A 21,426-nucleotide genomic window follows, 5' to 3' on the forward strand; every position below is an offset into this window, starting at 1 on the left:
GCAGGAGAATCATTTGAACCTGGGAGACGGAGGTTGCGGTGAGCTGAGATTGTGCCACTACACTCCAGCGTGGGCAACAAGAGCTAAACTCCATCTCTAAATAAATAAATAATAAATAAAATAATTTTCAGTTAAATAGTGAGATGATGATCAAATTGCCAGAGCAAAATAATCAAAGAAAGAGGAAACCTTTGAGAAGTTAGGCAATGAGGGGAAGAGAAGAGTGGAAACTTATTTTCAGGCTGAGGATAAAAGTCAGCAAGGAAATAAAAACAGAAGAAAGGGTGTGAGAGGTGGGGTGGGGAGGATGAAACAGATGATCATGAAAAGAGCTCAAAGAAAAGGGAATTAAGTAACATCAACATGTAGAAGGGTTTCATGTAATGGGCTGAACTGTGTCCCTCCCAAAAAAGGTATGTTGAAGTCCTAACCCCCAGTACCTAAGAATGACCTTATTTGGAAATGGGTTTTTGCAAATATGATTAACTAGGTTAAGATGAGGTCATACTGGAGTAAGATGGGCTCCTAATGACTGGCGTCCTTCTAAGAAGCCAGCCCTGTGATGATAGAGACACAGGGAGAACACCATCACAGAAAGAGGGAGAACTGCAATGAGGCATCTTCAAGTCAAGGAACACCAGTGAGGATTGCCAGTGAACCACCAGAAGCCAGGAAGAGGCAAAGAAGGATTTCCCTACAGGTTTCAGGGGGAGAATAGCCCTGTGGACACCTGATTTTGGACCTCTAGCTTCTAGAACTGTGAAACAGTGAAGTTTTATTGGTTTGAGACACCCAGTTTATGCTACAGCGTCCCTAGGAAAATGAATACAGTTCATTTCAGAATGTAAGAAGGGAATCATTTTCAAAGAGAGAAAGAGAAGAAAAGAATATAGGTGAAAATGTCATCTTTTTATTCTTTTTTTTTTTTTTATTTGAGACAGAGTCTTGCTTTGTCGCCCAGGCTGGAGTGTAGTGGCGCGATCTTGGCTCACTGCAACGTTGGCCTCCCAGGTTCAAGCAATTCTTATGCCTCAGCCTCCCAAATAGCTGGGATTACAGGCATGCACCACCATGCCCAGCTAGTTGTTGTGTTTTTAGTAGAGATGAGGTTTCACCATGTTGGCCAGCTTGGTCTTGAACTCCTGGCTTCAAGGGATCCACCCGCCTCAGACTCCCAATGTGCTAGGATTACAGGTGTGAGCCACCGTGCCCAGCCCTATCTTTTTATTCTTATGTTCTGTTTTGAAGGATGATGGTTCATTTCTGGTTTGACTCTTCTGGTAAGGATATAAGTGAGAATAAGTTCTAAACAGGAATAGGCTTCTGCAGAAGCCTATTTAGAACAGAAATTTAGACCCAACATTGTAGTACCGAGCCCAAACTCCATCCAACCTGAAGAAACATTAAGAGGTAAGACAGGCAGGGTGTGGTGGCTCATGCCTGTAATCCCAGCACTTTGGGAGGCCAAGGCAGGCGGATCACCTGAGGTCAGGAGTTCAAGATTAGTCTGGCCAACATGGCGAAACTGTCTCTACTAAAAATACAAAAATTAGCCGGGCATGGTGGTGGACGACTATAATCCCACCTACTCAGGAGGCTGAGGACAGAGAATCACCTGAACTTGGGAGGCAGAGATTGCAGTGAGCCGAGATCGCGCCATTGCACTCCAGCCTGGGTGACAAAAGAGAAACTCTGTCTCAAAAATAAAAAAAAAACCAAACAAAAAAACAAAAAAAAAGAGGTAAGATAATATCAAGGGTGGCAGGTGTGGCTTTTCTGGAACATTGAGACTGAACCAGAAGGCAAAGGACAAATGACTGCATGTACTCTAGCGTCTGGTCTTTTACATTCAGAGAGTGGGATAGCCATGGCCACTGCTATTTTATTTTCCTATGATAAATGCCATATAAATATGAGAGTGCTGGATGAGCTCATTTTCTTTTACTTTAGGTAATGTAAGTACTGAAGAAATTTTTAAAAATTTAACCTTGAAAGATAATGTAGTGACAGATAACACTTCAAAAACTCAAGACATGCAAGCCTTACCATGGGCCCTGCCTAGTAACAGCTCAGGTGCAAGGTAGTCTGGGGTTCCTAGAATTCGCCCATCGTCAACGGGGGCTGCCCCTCTTCTCACACTCTTCGGAGTTCGGTACGGAGTTCCCGACTTGATCTGATTTGGGGTCTGCTAATTCAAAAAGTGTTTAAGAGATAACAAATATCTTAATTCCTTTTACACTGAATAGGAAACGGTGAAACACACAAGCCAAATAACTAGCTTATAGGCTACTAAGCATAAAAGATGTAGTCAAATTTTTGATGTTTTGAAAATGAATGCATTAGTTATAATTATTAAAACGTCCTTTTATCTTGTGAAGTTCAAAAGCTTAGATAACATTGATTATTCCAATAAGATCTGGATAAGAAACAATAAAAAAGTCTGCAAGAAAAATGTTCAATGAAAAAATATGCAAGAAGACTGATAGCATGGATAATACAAGGTTAAGAGCCACTGAGGCCGGGCGCGGTAGCTCACGCCTGTAATTCCAGCACTTTGGGAGGTCGAGGCAGGTGGATCATGAGGTCAGGAGTTCAAGACCAGCCTGGCCAAGATGCTGAAACCCTGTCTCTACTAAAAATACAAAAAATTAGCTGAGCATGGTGGCGGGCACCTGTAATCCCAGCTACTTGGGAGGCTGAGGCAGACAACTGCTTAAACCTGGAGGGGCAGAGGTTACAGTGAGCCGAGATCATGCCACTGCACTCCAGCCTGGGCGACAGAGCGAGACTCCGTCTCACAAAAAAAAAAAAAAGAAACGTGTATTTTTCAACTTTTATTCTGTTAAGAAAAGAGGTCATCTAAATATGTCCTTGGAAGGCAGTAAGGTAGAGTGGACTTTAATTTTGTATCTCTGGCCGGGTGCAGTGGCTCACACATGTAATCCCAGCACTTTAGGAGGCCGAGGTGGGCGGATTGCTTGAGGTCAGGAGTTTGAGATCAGCCTGGGCAACATGGTGAAATGCCGTCTCTATTATAAATACAAAAATTAGCCAGGTGTGGTGGTAGGCCCCTGTAATTCCAGCTACTCGGGATTAGGCTGAGGCAGGAGAATCGCTTGAACCTGGGGAGTGAAGTCTGCAATGAGCCAAGATCACACTACTGCACTCCAGCCTGGGCAAAAGAACGAGACTCTGTCTCAAAAATGATAATAATAATAGTAATTTTGCATCTCATAGTACTGTAGGGATCAAGTGAAAATATGTGATTGTATTTTCTTAGAAAAGTACATAAAACTACACAAATGAAAGGAGGCATTACAACTAAAAATAATAAACATGATTTCTACCAGCTTTACCTTTCTGGGTAAAAACTTACAACAGCCCATAGATTCTCAGTAAGAACAAAACTATGTGATTAATACCGCATAGTCTAGCTTAGAGGCAAATGTCTGTCTTCAGTTTTTCTAAAATCCAAAAAACAAAGTGTTAGAAAGTTATAAATATACCTGATATGGCATACAGGATCTTCTTTTTTGAGTAGGGGTTACAGCCATGGGATATGAACCACTGTAGGCACACGAAATATCCATTGCATCTAAAGAAGTCATGTTCATTTTGGATGGTTCTGAGTTATTGGATGCATTAATATGACTGTTAAAACTTCGAAAAGCTACAGCATTTCTTTTAGAGGCTAACGTTTTCAGCACCTCCAAAGGAGGAGCTAACATTTTTTGGTTACTCTCTTGTACAGCAGGGTTCTCATCACCTTTTGGTGAGGTCTTTTCTTGGCAATTTGGTGATACAATAAGTGGATCTTCAATATTTGATTCTTCAAAAGAGGATTCTTTCATGCTTCTATCTGGATCTAAAGACTGACTTTCTAATGGACTTTCCATTATAGAAATTCCAGGAAAAGATGAATCAGAGTTCATAGAAATATTTTTGGAAGCTCTATCATCATCAGAACATAGAAAACTAGAACCTAAGTAGTCCCTCTTACTATTCTTTTCACAATCTTCATCCAGTTCACACATAAGGTTTTTTGCTATCATTGGTATTGGTAATTTTTCTGGTGTTTGTTGTTTATCAGTAAAAGAATTGACAATGTTCTCCTTATTAGCACAGTCATTTTGTTGACTTTTGTGCACTGATAGCTTCAGGTCGTGAACTTCAACTGTTAAGCCTGTATTTTGATTTGTATAACAATCTATCATTTCGTTATGCTTATACTCTACACAAGTTTTTTTATTCTGTATGATTTTTTTACAAGGACTGGAGTCAACCCAATCAAAGTTTCTTTTTAAACTTCTTTTCCCAAGGTGCTCTTCAGATATCCCACTAGAATCCACCGCCCACTGATGTGACTGATGGAAACCTGACTGTCTTGTGTCAGTGTCCATATTTATATTATTTACATCCAGTTCTACTGCTTCCCAAGAAACTTCCCCAGATAAGCAATTTTTAGCAAGGTTTACACAAGAGCGTCCAGTGGTGGGAAGGGCACTGCTGTTATGAATGGGAGAAAGAGCTAACTCAAGATCCTTTTTATTGAAACCCTTTGTCTCAATGGCATTTGGAGATTTTGCGCATAACTTTTCAACTGTATTCCAACTCATCATTGTTGGGCCCAATGCTTCGTCATTTTCCTAAGAGGGAAAAAAATATTTGTTTTAGTTATATAAAGCTGATATTCTTTGACCTTTTAACTATGGTCCACTAAGGTAGGATGAACAACCCCATAAACTATTATGCTACCTGTTCCCACTTTTGAATGGAAAAAATAAACAGAGAATTAAAAAGCAATATAAACAATTATAAGCTTATATACATTATTCTGAATGAAATGGTCTAAAATTTAAATAAATCATTCTATAATACTTATTTTGATAGTATATCACAGGTTACTTAAACAGGACAAATTAACAGGCAACATATTCAGGCATACTTGGGGGTAAGGCTGCATTATGTACATATCTATTTTGCAATAGGTATATGGATGATTCTGGGTTTTTTTTGTTTTTTTTTTTTTGAAACAGTGTCTTGCTCTGTCACCCAGGCTGAAGTGCAGTGGTGCGATCTCAGCTCACTGCAGCCTCCACCTCCTGGGTTCAAGTAATTCTCCCACCTCAGCCTCCCAAGTAGCTGGGATTACAGGGGTACACCACCACGCCCGGCTAATTTTTGCATTTTTTTTTTTTTTTAATGGAGATGGGGTTTCAGTATGTTGGCCAGGCTAGTCTCAAACTCCTGACCTCAGGTGATCCACCTGCCTAGGCCTCCCAAAGTGCTGGGATTATAGGCCTAAGCTACCACACCTGGTCTGGATGATTCTGTTTTGAACTGCAAAATACACAGGGCTTGAAATTTAGTCAATGAAAAATTATAGACCTAAAATATTGTTAATGTAACTATATATAGTTTATTAACTATATATAGTTAATAAACTATATATAGTTTTAAAACTATATATTTTTAATATAAGTATTAAAAAACCAAGTTAAGGATGAAGTGACATTAATGGTAATTAATAATTACAAACCCCAAAGAGCAGAAATTAAAATCCATTGTCAAGATGAACTGATAATGCATTAATAATACGTTTTTTTCTGAATTCCAACTATCTATCTGTGGGTACTTGTGGGTACTCAGCTTTATACGTAATATTGCAAATTGGTGCTTGGTGATCAAGATTTTTACAAGATTAGTCAAGTAGAGTGAGTCTTAAGTAAACTCTAATAGTGCTTATTTTTGATGTATAAATAGTAAACTTTATTAACTATCATTAACTTAGTAATAATAATGAGCACTTGGTCACAAGCAAAAGGATTTTTTTTTTTTTTTTGAAGATGGAGTTTTGCTGTTGTTGCCCAGTCTGGAGTCATGATCTCCGCTCACTGCAACCTCTGCCTCCCGGGTTCAAGCAATTCTCCTGCCTCAGCCTCCTGAGTAGCTGGGATTACAGGCACCTGCCACCACGCCCAGCTGATGTTTGTATTTTAGTAGAGACAGGGTTTTGCCATGTTGGCCAGGCTGGTCGCAAACTCCTGACCTAGGTGATATACACGCCTTGGCCTCCCAGAGTGCTGGGATTACAGGCATGAGCCACCACGTCTGGCCTAAAAAAGGATATTCTTGAATTATATCTCACTAATCTGCAAGCACAGAAAATGATGCATGTGGGGATCAGTATAAGGTTTTTCAGTGGGTGCCTTATCATTCCTCTAATCATAACTTGAGAAGCACCACTATAATCCCACCGTTGCATCCCTCAGGGATGCAGAAGTGGGAGGAAGATGGTAAAGCCGCGTATAATTTGAAATAGTAAACAATATGTTTTCTTCAATAGGAAAGGAGTGCAATAATAGTACTAGGAATGGAAATCTGTTTATCTTGCAGAATATACTACCTTACTTTATAACAAGAGAAGGAAAAAAGATTAAGAAATTCTGGCTTAGTTAAAAGTTAATTTGATCTTGCTTATAAAATACAAATATCCAATAATAATAAAATTCTATTGCTGAGAATAAGCAGCAAATAGAATCAAAATTATCTTAACAAATATAAGGTTTATTCTTTGGATATTAGTGTTATCCTAATCTATCATTATTTTATCAGTACTCTATGAAGGAAACCTTATTATGATTTTAAATTTTAGTTCCTATCACCTTTAATATCTATTAGCTCTAATAACTGTTTAAAAAGGCAAAACCAATATGTAAGTTAAGTAAAGTAACTGTAAGTAAATCCATTCATTTGGCAAGCAATATCCTCAGAATAGACACTTTAAGGGCACACCCACATTACCTTTCTGGTCTAAAAGTTATTTCTGATCCAGAAGAGTTACCATTCCATTAAACAAGAAACTGGCAGGAAATAGTATAGAAGGAGGTAGTATGAGTTTTAAAATGATATAGGTTAAAAACAATATAAAACAAAACCAACAAGCCAATGTCTGTATCATGGGAAGGACTTTTAAAAACAAGTGAGGTCCACCTAGACATACAGAAGCCAAGCATTTACTATCAATTTACTGCAAGGATCTCATTATATAATCAAGCAAGAACAATGTCACAATTGAATGAGAAATGAAATATTTCAAAAGAATTTGACAGAGTGTGCAGGACAATGAATTTCTGATTAATACCATGACTGCCATTCATGTAACAATTTCGTTTCTTTATGGAATTTATATGAAAAGGTATGTTTCTATCATTCATTTGACATACATAATTGGTTTTCATTAAGATAAATGTCCCTCAAACCTGGCAATCTTTTTCCCATTTGGGACTGCTGTGGCATTCTGATTCCACGCTGGATATGAAGGTGTGGGATTGACTACTGGCACTGGATGTGGCCAGCCTTTTCCTAGACTGGAGTAGATTAGAAGTCAGACACTTCACAGGCATTCCTGGGTTGGAGGCAACTGTTTCAAGACCTACAGAGAAGAGACAATATTGAATTCTATGTTACAGCTTTCTTAGTTCCTTACTGAACCTGAATCTTTACATATAATTAAGCAAAGTATTAAGAATTACATAGTAAGAATTACATATCAGAACTATTTCTTTGTAAACACTATCTAGTCCAAAAGAACAGCTGGCATGCTTCCCATTATGTTTAGATACACATACTATTAATATATCTAAACATATCCCACTATGTTTAGATATAAGTACTGCTGTGAAAGTTAGAACCAAACAAAATCCCCTTAACATTCATACAGTAAAGAATAAGAACAAGGGAATGGTGGATTTATTGACTGATTCACGGCAGGATCTCCCTCTGTCATCCAGGCTAGAGTGCAGTGGTATGACTACCCTCACTGCAGCCTTGACCTCCTGGGCTCAAGCAATAGTCTCATCTCAGCCTCCTGAGTGGTGAGGACCACCAAATCTGGCTAATGCTTTAAATTTTTTTTAGAGATGGCGGTCTCACTATATTGCCCAGGCTGGTCTCAAACTCCTGGGTTCAAGTGATCCTCTCGCCTCAGCCTCCCAAAGTGCTGTGATTACAGATGTGAGCCACCAAATTAATGTATAACTAGGAGCAAATCAATTTGGAGTATCTATCATCCAATTTGAACCCATTCCTGACAAAGGAACATTATTGATGTGGTATATCCAGATGTGCTATAAGGTTAGAATATGACTAAATTTACTCAGTTCAACTTGTATTTAACACTTGTATTTAATTCAACTTGTATTTATTGTAACACTGAGGTTTATGCACTTACAAATGTGAATTATACACACTTATAAGGGATTTTTTAAAAATACTACTGGATAAAGCAAACAAATAATGGTAAATTGCTTGTTTGTTTGTTGGTTTTGAGACAGTCTCACTGTCACCCAGGCTGGGGTACTGTGGCACGATCTCAGCTCACTGCAACCTCTGCCTTCTGTGTTCAAGCGATTCTCCTGCCTCAGCCTCCTGAGTAGCTGGGATTACAGGTGCCCACCACCATGACCAGCTAATTTTTGTATTTTTACTAAAGACAGGGTTTTACCATGTTGGCCAGGCGGGTCTCGAACTCCTGACCTTAAGTGATCTGCCCGCCTTGGTCTCCCAAAATGCTGGGTGTCATGTTGGTACTCAAAATGTTTTGAATTTTGGAGCAGTTTTTTGTTTTTTTAAGGTAGGGTATCATGCTGTCACCAAGGGTGGAGTGCAATGGTGCTATTATGGCTCACTGCAGTCTCAACCTCCTGGGCTCAAGTGATCCTCCTGCCTCAGCCTCCAATGTAGCTGGGACCACAAGTGTGCGCCAACATGCCCGGCTAATTTTTGTAGAGATGAAGTCTCACTTTGTTGCTCAGGCTGGTCTTGAACTCTTGGCTTGCAGTGAGCTGCTGAGATCACACCACTACACTCCAGCCTGGGCAACAGAGTGAGACTCCATCTCAAAAAGAAAGAAATCCTGCCTCAGCCTCCCAATGCGGTAGCATTATAGGTGTAAGCCTCCATGGCTGGCCTACCTTTTCTTTTATACTCACATGATTTTAGTAACTTGCTAGAATAAGAAGTAGTGTCCTTTTGATCTATAGACATAGGGCATACGAGTCCTTCAGAAAGCTGTGATGTTTCGGATAGACAGGCTGAAAGGATGTTTGCAGAGTCGTGATTTTTTTCTGCAATTGGTGTGTTCTATTAAAAAGAGAAAAATAAAAACAGGTTTACCTAAGCACCCAAAACACCACCTAAGTATATAGACTGTTATACCACCTATGCAGACAAACTGCTAAAGTAAATCCAATTGCTTGATATTTAAATCTATTTTGATCTTTTTTTTTTTTTTTTTGAGACGGAGTCTCACACTCTCGCCCAGGCTGGAGTGCAGTAGCCCCATCTCGGCTCACTGCAAGCTCCACCTCCCGGGTTCACGCCATTCTCCTACCTCAGCCTCCCCACTTAGCTTGGGACTACAGGCGCCCGCCACCACACCCGGCTAATTTTTTTGTATTTTTAGTAGAGATGGGGTTTCACCGTGTTAGCCAGGATGGTCTCGATCTCCTGACCTTGTGATCTGCCCACCTCAGCCTCCCAAAGTGCTGGGATTATAGGCATGAGCCACCACGCCCGGCCTTGATATATTTTTTTAAAGGTAATTTTAAATTTTAAGTGGTGATCATGAAAGGGCACGTCATGTTCAAATTTTCTTTTCAAGTACGTACAAATCCCAACGAACTGATGAGCGATAACACTTGTCCTGGGGTTCTTGAATAATCTTGTCTAGGTTTCGCCATTGATGGTGTTGTAAGGATATCCATCATATTAATATCTATATATGCAAAGAAAAATATATAAATTAATTAAAAACCTTTACCTCCCATTGACTAAAAATGAATGTTATATATATGGCAACAATAAATTTTTTGTAAACCAAATGTTAAAAAAGGAGATGGTGGCCGGGCGCGCTGGCTCACGCCTGTTATGCCAGCACCTTGGGAGGCTGAGGCAGATGGATCACTTGAGGTCAGGCGTTCGAGACCAGACTGGCCAACATGGTAAAACCTCGTCTCTACTAAAAATACAAAAATTAGCTGGTCGTAGTAGTGGGCACCTGTAATCTCAGCTACTCGGGAAGCTGAGGCAGGAGAATCACTTGAACCCGGGAGGCAGAGGTTGCAGTGAGCCGAGATTGCGCTACTGCACTCCAACCAGGGCGACAGAGCAAAATTCTGTCTCAAAAACTAAATAAATAAATAAGGAGATGGTATGGAATCAATATTAATTTTGGGCCCCTCATGTTAGCTAATATGTTTAAGCCTAGGTCAAGATAGAAACTGACCCAGATAGTTAGCATGTTTCAGTGCATAGTATTTTAAAAGAATTCAACAATGACACATAATACTATACTATTCCACTTAGATATAAAAAATAGTAAGAGAAGTCTAATGTTCTTATCCAGGCGTGGTGGCTCACACCTGTAATCCTAGCACTTTGGGAAGCCAAACGGAGAGGATCCCATGAGCCCAGGAGTTTGAAACCAGCTTGGGCAACAAGATAGAGTGATAGAGTGAGACTTATCTCTACAATTTAAAAACTAGCTGGGTATTACGGCAAGCACCTGTGTAGCCCCACCTACTGGGGAGGCCGAGGTGGAAGAACTGCTTTTCCCAGGAGTTCGAGGCTATGGTGAGCTATGATCACATCACTGCACTCCAGCCTGGGTAATACAGTGAGACCTTGTCTCTTAAACAAACAAACAAAAAATAATCCAAGAACTCTAATGTTCTTATATGATACAGGACTTTTTAAAATTAGCTGGGTGTGGTGGCTAATGCCTGTAGTCCTAACTACTCGGAAGGCTGAGGCAATAGAATCGCTTGAGCCCGGGAGGCAAAGGTTGTAGTGAGCCGAGATCACGCCACTGTCCTCCAGCCTGGGTGATAGAGCGAGACTCTGTCTCAAAATAAATAAATTAATGAATGAATAGGCCAGGCGCGGTGAGTGGCTCATGCCTGTAATCCCAACACTTTGGGAGGCTGGGGCGGGTGGATCATGAGGTCAGGAGATCGAGACCATCCTGGCTAACACGGTGAAACCCCATCTCTACTAAAAATAAAAAAATTAGCCAGGCATGGTGGCGGGTCCCTGTAGTCCCAGCTACTCGGAGGCTGAGGCAGGAGAATGGCGTGATCTCAGGAGGCAGAGCTTGCAGTGAGCCAAGATCGTGCCACTGTACTCTAGCATTTCAGCCCAGGCAACAGAGCGCAACTCCATCTCAAAAAAAAAAAAAAAAAATAATAATAAAATAAATAAATGAAAGTATACTGAAAGTTTTAACAACAAATTTCATTTATGCCTCACATTGATGAAGTGATAAGAATAATAATAATACACATATAGGATATTTTACAAAAAAAGTTTTATTAAAATTAGACCCTTATGATATACAAAGTGACTTAAATTTATCAACAATTTTATCTTAATGCAAATTTTTTGTCCTTTGTGATATTTTCCAATAGCTTATCTGAAATCCCTAGAATCAGATTTCAAAATAAGATTTCAAAGTCAGATTTCTTTGAAATCACAATTTAAAAATGTTGATTTTAGAAAAGTAATGTGGTAAATATACTGCATATTATGAAATATCCCTAGTGGCAAATCATATGAATAATCACATGAACTGGGATCAACAGACTATAAATACCCCTGGCCAGGCACGGTGGTTCATGCCTGTAATCCTAGCACTTTGGGAGGCTGAGGCAGGTGAACCATCTGAGGTCAGGAGTTCGAGACCAGCCTGCCCAATGTGGTGAAACTTCGTCAGGAGTTCGAGACCAGCCTGCCCAACGTGGTGAAACTTCGTCTCTACTAAAAGAAAAAAATTAGCTGGGCGTGGTGGTGGGTGCCTATAATCCCAGCTACTCAGAAGGCTGAGGCAGGAGAACTGCTTGAACCTGGGAGGTAGATGCTGCAGTGAGCCGAGATCACGCCATTGAACTCCAGCCTGGGAAACAGAGCAAAAACCCCATCTCAAAACAAACAAAGACCATAAATACCCCTACATCAGCACAGATCAGATTTTACCAAACTTAGTAAAAAGTTTTAGGTGTTCATAACTGTTGAACTTTGTACTTCCACATGAAAAACTGTAGATCTGCATATATTTTCAAATACTAATAGTTATAATTCCAGAGTTTATAAGTCCAATTTCTGGTTATTTTCATTATTAATACTTTCCCTTCCATGTACCCTTTCTAATAGAGAATACAATATGTTTTTTTTTTTTTTTTGAGATGGAGTCTCACTCTGTCCCCCAAGCTAGAGTGCAGTGTCACAATTATGGCTCACTGCAAGCTCTGCCTCCCAGTTTCAAGCAATTCTCCTGCCTCAGCCTACTAAGTAGCTGGGACTACAGGTGCATGCCACCACGCCAAGCTGATTTTTGTACTTGTAGTAGAGATGGGGTTTTGCCACGTTGGCTAGGCTGGTCTCCAACTCCTGACCTCAGGTGATCTGCCTGCCTCGGCCTCCCAAAGTGCTGAGATTACAGGCATGAGCCACCATGCCTGGCCTGTTGGATGTTTTAAAAAGGTACTTACTCGATATTTTTCTTACCTCTATTCAAAGTAACTTTTGAAAGGCCGAAATCCGTCAGTTTAATATGACCCTCATTAGAAATAAGCATATTGTCCGGTTTCAAGTCCCTGCACACATAAAAGGCAAATAGTAGATAACCAAAAAAGGGCTAGTTTTAATGTTAGAATTTCCAGAAAGTTACAAAGGAGGCAAGCCCTATTTATTTCCTCCAAAATAAAGATGTCACTGATGGCTTTGAAAAGTACAGAAAACATCTCCTAAAAGCAAAACATCTTTTGTACCATTTATCAGAATCAACAAAAAAGATAAATTAATACTAGATTATTTTTGGTATCATTGGTTAGATATTCCATTAAAATAAAGAAACCTTATTAGATAAAATCAGTCTCAAGCCAGTTCAAATTTATATTTACCATTTACCTTCTTTTTTTTCTTTTCTTTTTTTTTTTGATGGAGTTTCACTCTTGTCACCCAGGCTGGAGTGCAATGGCACAATCTCAGCTAACTGCAACCTCCGCCTCCTGGATTCAAGCAATTCTCCTGTCTCAGCCTCCTGAGTAGCTGGGATTACAGCCATCCACCACCACACTCGGCTAATTTTTGTATTTTTAGTAGACAAAAGGTTTCACCATGTTGTCCAGGCCGGTCTCGAACTCCCGACCTCAGGTGATCCACCCACCTCAGCCTCCCAAAATGCTGGGATTATAGGCATGAGCTACCGCACCTGGCCTACATTTACCTTCTTAAAGGAAGGTACGATTGAGATTTAATAAGTCACTTAATCTGACTTTCTTTGCATAGAGGAAAACACTGTAAATCAGTTGGACTACAAAATACAGCACTTTTGTATAATGCAGAGCAGCAGAAAGGATTCAATACTCTTCACATAAAATGCCATACTTAGTGGGGCGTGGTAGCTCATGCCTGTAATTGTAGCATTTTGGGAGGCTGAGGTGGGATGATCCCTTGAGCCCAGGAGTTAAAGAGCAGCCTGGGAACCTTGTCTCTAAACACACACACACAAAGCCAGGAGTAATGGCATATGCCTCTGGTCCCAGACACTTGGGAGGCTAAGGCAGGGGGATTGCTTGAGCCCCAGAGGTCGAGGCTGTAGTGAGCCAAGATCAAGCCGCTGCACTCCACAACCTGGGTGACAAAGTGAGACCCTGTCTCAACAAAGAAAAAGATAAATAAAAATGTAAATAAATACAAAAATAAATAAATACATGCTATACTCATGTTCAAAGCAATATATTTTTGAAAACACAGGGAGATGAAAGAAGAGTTAATTTCTAAACGAATACAAGTTACTAGTAAACTTTAGATAACCTGGAAGTAAGTGCAAGTGGTCACCGTGAATATTTGAGACTCAAATATATAATTTGATTACTTGAATTTTTAAGTAATAATTTGGAGAAAAGTTGGTCTTTACCTGTGGATGATTCCATGTCTGTGAAGGTAGTCTAGAGCCAGTGCTACTTCAGAAATATATTTCACAGCCATCTCTTCATCAAAATAACCATATATATGTAGGAGAGACTTGACATCTCCCCCAATGAGATATTCCATTACCTATCAAAAAAGAATTTAATATTGTGAAATAAAAACAATATGATTACTTTAAAAATCTAGTATTTGGGCATTACAGTTACAATATTTGGCATGGTTCTGTAACAAAACTACCTTTTCTTGCCATTACTTGTAATACATTAATACTAGGTTTATTCATGTTGCCATGTAGTTTTTAATTAAAAATTAAACTGTTTAGGCTGGGCACAGTGGCTCACGCCTATAATCTCAGCACTTCTGGGAGGCCAAGATGGGCAGATCACTTGAGGCCAGGAGTTCGAGAATAGCCTGGCTGTTCTCGAAATAGCGAAACCCCGTCTCTACTAAAATATAAAAATTAAGCTGGGCCTGGTGGCACATGCCTTTAATCTCAGCTACTTGGGAGGTTGAGGCACGAGAATTGCTTGAACCCAGGAGGCACAGGGTGGCCAAGATTGCGCCACTGCAGTCCAGCCTGGGCAACAGAGGGAGACTCTATCTCAGGTTGGGGTGCAGTTATGTGCAATGGTATCTCTATTAGCTAGCTGCACACTACCATGCCAGCTAATTTTTATTTTAATTTTTTTGTAGAGATGGAGTCTCATCCCCAAGTTGGTCTTGGACTCTTGGCTTCAAGTGATCCTCCTGTCTCAGCATCTCGAAGTGCCTGAATTACAGATGTGAGCCATGGCCCCTGGCCTTTGTCTCTGTGTATATATACATACACATACACACACACCATATGTATCGGGAGAACCCGCTCCCGATGTTTACCATGGGTTCTTTTCTATTTCCTAAGTGTCTCAGCTGGGTTGAGAAATAAAGGGAAAGAGCACAAGAGAGAGAAATTTAAAACTGGGTGTCCAGGGGAGACCTCACATGTCGGCAGGATCCAGCAAGTTTTTATTAGCGATTTTCAAAAGGGGAGGGAGTGCATGAATAGGGTGTGGGTCACAGAGATCACATACTTCACAAGGTAATAAAATATCACAAAGCAAAGGGAGGCAGGGCGAGATCACAGGACCACTGGATGAGGTAAAATTAAAATTGCTAATGAAGTTTCCGGCAGGCCTTGTCATTGATAACATCTTATCAGGAAACAGGGTTTGAGAGCAGATAATCTGTCTGACCACAATTTATTAGGTGGGAATTTTCTCATCCTAATAAGCCTAGGAGCACTATAGGAGACCTGGGCTTATTTCATCCCCTCGGCCCTTTGACCATAAAAGACCGGATGCCTTAAAAAGGGGCGATGCCTTAAAAAGGGGCCGTCTATAGGCCTACCTTCAGGGCACATTCTCTTTCTCCGGGATGTTCCTTGCTGAGAAAAAGAAATCAGAGATATTTCTCCTATTTGCTTATGAAAGAGGAGGAATATAGCTCTGTTCCGTCCGCTCACCGGCGGCCAGTTCAAAGTTACCACTCTTGTTCCCAGTTCAAAGTTACCTCTCTTGTTCCCTGAACATCGCTGTTATCCTGTTCTTTTTTTAAGATGCCCAGATTTCATATTCAAACACACATGCTCTACAATTTGTGCAGTTGACACAATCACAGGGTACTGGGATTCATCCTCCTTAACTTACAAAGAAGATGACGGGATTAAGAGATTAAAGTAAAGACAAGTTTAGGAAATTACAAGGATATTCATTGGGGAAGTGATAAGTGTCCATGAAATCTTCACAATTTATGTTCAGAGATTACAGTAAAGACAGGTGTAAGAAATTATAAAAGTATTAATTTGGGGAACTAATAAATGTCCATGAAAACCTCAAAATTTATGTTCTTCTGCTGCGGCTTTAGCGGGTGCCTCCGTTCGGGATCCCTGACTTCCCGCAACACATATGCATATATCCTATTGGTTCTTTTTCTTTGGCGAACTCTAACTAATATAACAGGTAAATTTGCCAAGGTGGTGAGTGCAGCCAGAATTCAAATGCAAGTACTCTGAATCCAGACATGGTTCTCTTAAATCACTGGGTCCACTGACTGCTGAATGGATAAAGAAACAAAGTAAAAATTATTTACTCACCAAGTAGACATTGTTTGCAGACTGCAGTGAATAATACAAATGGACAATGAATGGGCTTTTGCTTAGTGCCAGTGCATCTCTCTCAGCTTGGACCTGATGAGTCATATTTTTGTTGATCATGTCTGCTTTTTTAACAACCTGTAATAGATAAAATAAAAATGATATGTTATTTTATTCTGAGACAGAGTCTCCGTCTCTTACCCAGGCTGAGTGCAGTGGCATGATCAAGGCTTACTGCAGCCTTGATTTCCCAGGCTCAAGTTATTCTCTCACCTCAGCCTCCCAAGTAGCTGGGACTACAGGCATGCATCACTACATCTGGCTACTTTATGTTTTTGTAGAGACAAGGTCTCACTATGTTGCCCAGGTCGGCCTAAAATGAGCCTCAAGCAATACCCCTGTCAAAGTGCTGGGATTACAGGTGTGAGTCACAGCTCCCTGCCTTTTTTTTAAATTACAGAGTGATCTCTGTCGGGTGGGGTGGCTCATGCCTGTAATCCTAGCACTTTGGGAGGCTGAGGCAGGTGGATCACGAGGTCAGGAGATCAAGACCATCCTGGCTAACATGGTGAAACCGTCTCTACTGAAAATACAAAAAAAAAATTAGCCAGGCATGGTGGCGGGTGCCTGTGGTCCCAGTTACTCGGGAGTCTGAGGCAGGAGAATGGCGTGAACCTGGGAGGCGGGGATTGCAGTGAGCCGAGATCGTGCCACTGCACTCCAGCCTGGGCGACAGAGGGAGACTCCGTCTCAAAAAAAAAAAAAAAAAAAAAAAATTACAGAATGATCTCAGGTTTCAAAGTTACCATCATAAAAACACGAACAGAGAGAACACATATAGATGTCATGTGGACTTGCACTGCTATCAGGAAACCACGTACAAAAAATAGTTAAGACAGTTTTAAAAAAAATCTTCAAGATAGAATTCCTTATCTTGGTATTAAATGGCAGAAGTATCACAATCTCTTTAGAGAAGGAAAAAAAATTAAACAAATGCTCCCAGACTGCCCTGCATATTAATAGAAAAAAAATTCTGTTCCACTGTTCTGATAACAAAGTCAAAAGATAGTTACATTCTTCATAAGCCCACAGATAACTAGGACCTGGGCGTGGAGTTAACTACTTAATTTTTTTTTTTTTTAACTTCTGATTCTTTGATAGATGGGAATAGAATCAGAAAGAGGAATAATGTCAGAAGTTTGCCTATGGAAAAAAATCTTAAGCTGGAACGGTTAGAACTTCAAGTTTCAAGGTAATCTGTACAGAAACAGAACTATTAAAGTTGGAACACTAAAAAAAATTAAAGGCCAGGTGCGGTGGCTCACGCCTGTAATCCCACGCTTTAGGAGGTCGAGGCGGACGGATTACGAGGTCAGGAGATCGAGACCACAGTGAAACCCAGTCTCTACTAAAAATACAAAAAATTAGCCTGGCATGGTGGCAGGTGCCTGTAGTCCCAGCTACTCGGGAGGCTGAGGCTGGAGAATGGCGTGAACCCAGGACGTGAAGCTTGCAGTGAGCCGAGATCGCGCCACTGCACTCCAGCCTGGGGCGACAGAGCAAGACTTCTGTCTCAAAATAAATAAATAAATTAACAAATAAATAATACATAAATAAATAAAAATAAAGTTGGAACACTAAACTGAATAGTCAGTAACACTGGGATCAATTCTCAGAACTGCTACAAGAAAAAAAAAGGCATATTTCTTTCAAAGATTAGAGTACTTAATAAAATCATTAATACATTATAAATTCCTGCCTTAACTACTTTCTTTAAGAAAACTGAGGGAAATTGACAAAGCAAGTCAAGTCGGTAACATGATTTTTCCTATCATTTCACTGGCTATGAGGGCATGCTTGTTTTGTTCTCCATTGTTGTCCAGTTCTTAGACACGAAGAGGGTGGGTGCTAAGCAAATACTGATTAAACACATGGATTGGTGTTTTCGTTTCAACAACTGATCATGACTGAGTACTGTAGAAGGAAAAGCAAAAATCTCAGGAACATATAAAGTAACCAATTCAATGAGATGGGTCTGAAAGATCAGGGAAGGTTTGAAGGGGAGCTAAGATGAATCTTAATACATGAATAAGACAGGTGGAGAATAGCAGAAAAGGGTGGAAGAAAAGCACTTAAAAAGGAGCCAGCATAAGGCCAGGCACAGTGGCTCACACCTGTAATCCCAGCACTTTGGGAGGCCGAGCCAGGCGGATCACCTGAGGTCAGGAGTTTCAGACCGGCCTAACCAGCATGGAGAAACCCTGTCTCTAATAAAAATACAAAATTAGTCAGGTGTGGTGGTGCATGCCTGTAATCTCAGCTACTCAGGAGGCTGAGTCAGGAGAATCGCTTGAACCTGGGAGGCGGAGGTTGCGGTGAGCTGCGATCACACCATTGCACTCTAGCCTGGGCAACGAGAGTGAAACTCTGTCTCCAAAAAAAAAAAAAGAAAGAACGAGCATAAACATAAGCACAGAAGCAAGAAAATACACAGCATTTAGAGAGTAGCCAATTGTCTGCTGAGGCCAAAAGACAGGGTATGAGGAAGATACAGTGGAAATACGGAGCCAGAACTGTGAAAACGACTGCTTTTCTATAAAGAGTCTGAACTTGAGTTTACATGTCACAGTGTTAAGGAATGAATGAAAAAACGAAGATAATGATTCTAGCTAGGCAGCTATTCCAACAGACTATGTATGGAAATGAAGGCATGATGAACCTCAAAAATGTCATGTCGAGTGAAAAAAACCAGATGCAGACCACATATTGTATGATTCCATTTATATGAAATGTCCAGAAATGGCAAACGTATGGAAACAGAAAGTAGATCAGTGGTTATCTGGGGCTGGGGGTGTTAATGGGGTAGGCACTGCAGATGAGCGTAAGAGGTCTTCCGGCAAAGGAAATATTCTAAGGTTGGATTGTGGTGGTGGTTATACAACTATCTAATTTACTAAAACCACTGAATTGTACCTTTTTTTTTTTTTTTTGAGATGGAGTATCACCCTGTCTCCCAGGCTGGAGTACAGTAGCACGATCTTGGCTCACCGCAACCTCTGCCTCCCAACTTCAAGTGATTCTCCTGCCTCAGCCTCCCGAGCACCTGGGATTACAGGTGCACACCACTATCCAGCTAATTTTTGTATTTTTAGTAGAGACAGGGTTTCACCATGTTGGCTAGGCTGGTCTCGAACTCCTGACCTCAGGTGATCCGCCCGCCTCAGCCTCCCAACGTGCTGGGATTACAGGCGTGGGCCACCGTGCCTGGCCTTTTTTTTTTTTGACACATAGTCCTGCTCTGTCAACCAGGCTGGAATACATTGGTGCAATCTCAGCTTGCTGCAACCTCTGCTTCCCAAGTTCAAGTGATTCTCCTGCCTTAGCCTACTGAATAGCTGGGATTACAGGTGCGTGCCAGCACGCCCGGCTAATTTTTTGTATTTTTAGTAGAGGCAGGGTTTCACCATGTTGGTCAGCTGGTCTCAAACTCCTGACCTCAGGTAATCCCACCTGTCTTGGCCTCTCAAAGTGCTGAGATTACAGGAGTGAGCCACTGCACCCAGCCTGTACCTTTATAACCAAATAAATAGGGGGAAAAGTGAAAGCCTGTACTTGGACAGGGACTTGGGAATGGAAACGGATAAAAAGCATGACGAAAAGAGATGGAACTGACAGGAACACTGAGAGAGATACAGAGATGAAGTGAAGTGATTCAGGTTTCTAGTCTGAAGGACAGGGATGAAGGTGTTATTAAATGGAAAGAAGGAATATAGGCGGTTCAGAATTTAGGCAGGTAGGTGGAAAGGATTAGTTAAGGTTAGGCAAGTACAATTTGGAGGTGTGTGCTGGATATTCACTTGACAATGTCCAATAGGAAGCTGAAATCCCACTAACAAGTTGCTGGTTTCTCATTTCCTTTATCACCTTCACTCAGTGCCGCAATGTGAGTAATGTGAAACCACTGCAATGGACAAGTACCAAGAATGGACAGAATAGCTGTCAAGATACATGTTGAATGTTTTTAGAACACATGGCTGCATGGAGAAAGGATCGGTCGGCTTAGGACATATTTCAACCTACTCTTTAAATAAAAGTGCATTCTAGATTTCACAATGGAAGATTTGAAGAGAAAACAATGGGCTCATTTAATGAGAACTTTTGGTTATACAACAGGTCAGAAATTAATCTACATCAAACTGCAAAGCTAGAATATAACTTGGAAGTGACAGTTACTAATTTAATGAATATTCCCAACTTAATCCTGGCAAAGGCCAAATGGGTAAAAAGGATCCAGAAGATACATCAAACGAATAGGTAATGCTAACACTTAAAAATTTCATAATGCCACGCACGGTAGCTGACGCCTGTAATCCCAGCGTTTTGGGAGGCTGAGGCGGGCAGATTACCTGAGGTCAGGAGTTCGAGACCAGCCTGGCCAAAATGGTGAAACCCCGTCTCTACTAAAAATACAAAAAATTAGCCCGGGTTGGTGGCGTGCACATTTAATCCCAACTACTCGGGAGGCTGAGGCAGGAGAATTGCTTGAACCTGGGAGGTGGAGGTTGCAGTGAGCTGAGATCACTTCACTGTGAAACTCCGTCTCAAAAAAAAAAAAAAATTCGTAACAGGGCCGGGCGCGGTGGCTCACACCTGTAATCCCAGCACTCTGGGAGGCCGTGGTGGGCGGATCACATGAGGTCAGGAGCTCCAGACCAGTCTGGTCAACATAGCGAAAACAACATGGCGAATCTCTACCCAAAAAAATACAAAAATCAGCCAGGTGTGGTGGCGCGCGCCTGTAATCCCGGTTACTCGGGAGGCTGAGACAGGAGAATCGCTTGAACCCAGGAGGCAGAGGTTGCAGGGAGCCGGGATCGCGCCACACTACTCCAGCCTGGGAGACAGAGAAAGACTGTCTTTAAAAAAAAATTATTAAAGACTTATCAGAAAAGAGTACATCTTTCTCCTGGTTAAGAGTCAAAAAGTTATCAGTGCCTACAAATTAATCACTCTTCTGCGGTAGAAAAATTTCAGCGATTCTGCACGTCAAAGCAAACAAGGTAAACAAAACCACTAATTACTAAAAACCTTTTGGATTTAGAAACCTAACCGAAGCAAGGGTGAGACTACGAATCACGGCTTTGGCTTTAAGTCCCTGTTGTACTAAGGCCGATGTAATCACTTCGGTCAAGTCCCTTTGCCTTTGGCCTCAGTTTCCTCATTTGCTAACGCTGGGCAGGGAGAAGAGGGTCAAACTACTGGGCATCCGAGATATGGAGGGAAGGGCGGAACAGAGGTGAGAC

General features: G+C 41.0%; 1 protein-coding gene across 6 annotated transcripts in view; it reads right to left on the reverse strand.

Moving 5' to 3' along the window:
• The window catches only part of MASTL (microtubule associated serine/threonine kinase like), a 34,605-nt gene that overhangs the window by 11,338 nt on the left and 1,841 nt on the right, over positions 1 to 21,426 (reverse strand). For 3 of the 6 annotated variants that reach the window (XM_025396985.1, XM_025396988.1, XM_025396989.1), the window contains exons 2-9: positions 16,124 to 16,261; positions 13,979 to 14,118; positions 12,565 to 12,653; positions 9,672 to 9,778; positions 8,994 to 9,144; positions 7,263 to 7,435; positions 3,507 to 4,646; positions 2,047 to 2,185 (exon numbers count right to left, since the gene is read on the reverse strand). In XM_025396985.1, the coding sequence (XP_025252770.1) occupies positions 2,047 to 2,185; positions 3,507 to 4,646; positions 7,263 to 7,435; positions 8,994 to 9,144; positions 9,672 to 9,778; positions 12,565 to 12,653; positions 13,979 to 14,118; positions 16,124 to 16,261 (2,077 nt within the window). Of the gene's footprint in view, positions 1 to 2,046; positions 2,189 to 3,506; positions 4,647 to 7,262; positions 7,436 to 8,993; positions 9,145 to 9,671; positions 9,779 to 12,564; positions 12,654 to 13,978; positions 14,119 to 16,123; positions 16,262 to 21,426 lie in introns of all 6 variants that reach the window. The other 3 variants (XM_025396984.1, XM_025396986.1, XR_003121157.1) reach the window with 2 other exon arrangements.

This window comes from Theropithecus gelada, chromosome 9 (genome assembly GCF_003255815.1).
Source record: "Theropithecus gelada isolate Dixy chromosome 9, Tgel_1.0, whole genome shotgun sequence".
Lineage (NCBI taxonomy): Eukaryota > Metazoa > Chordata > Mammalia > Primates > Cercopithecidae > Theropithecus > Theropithecus gelada.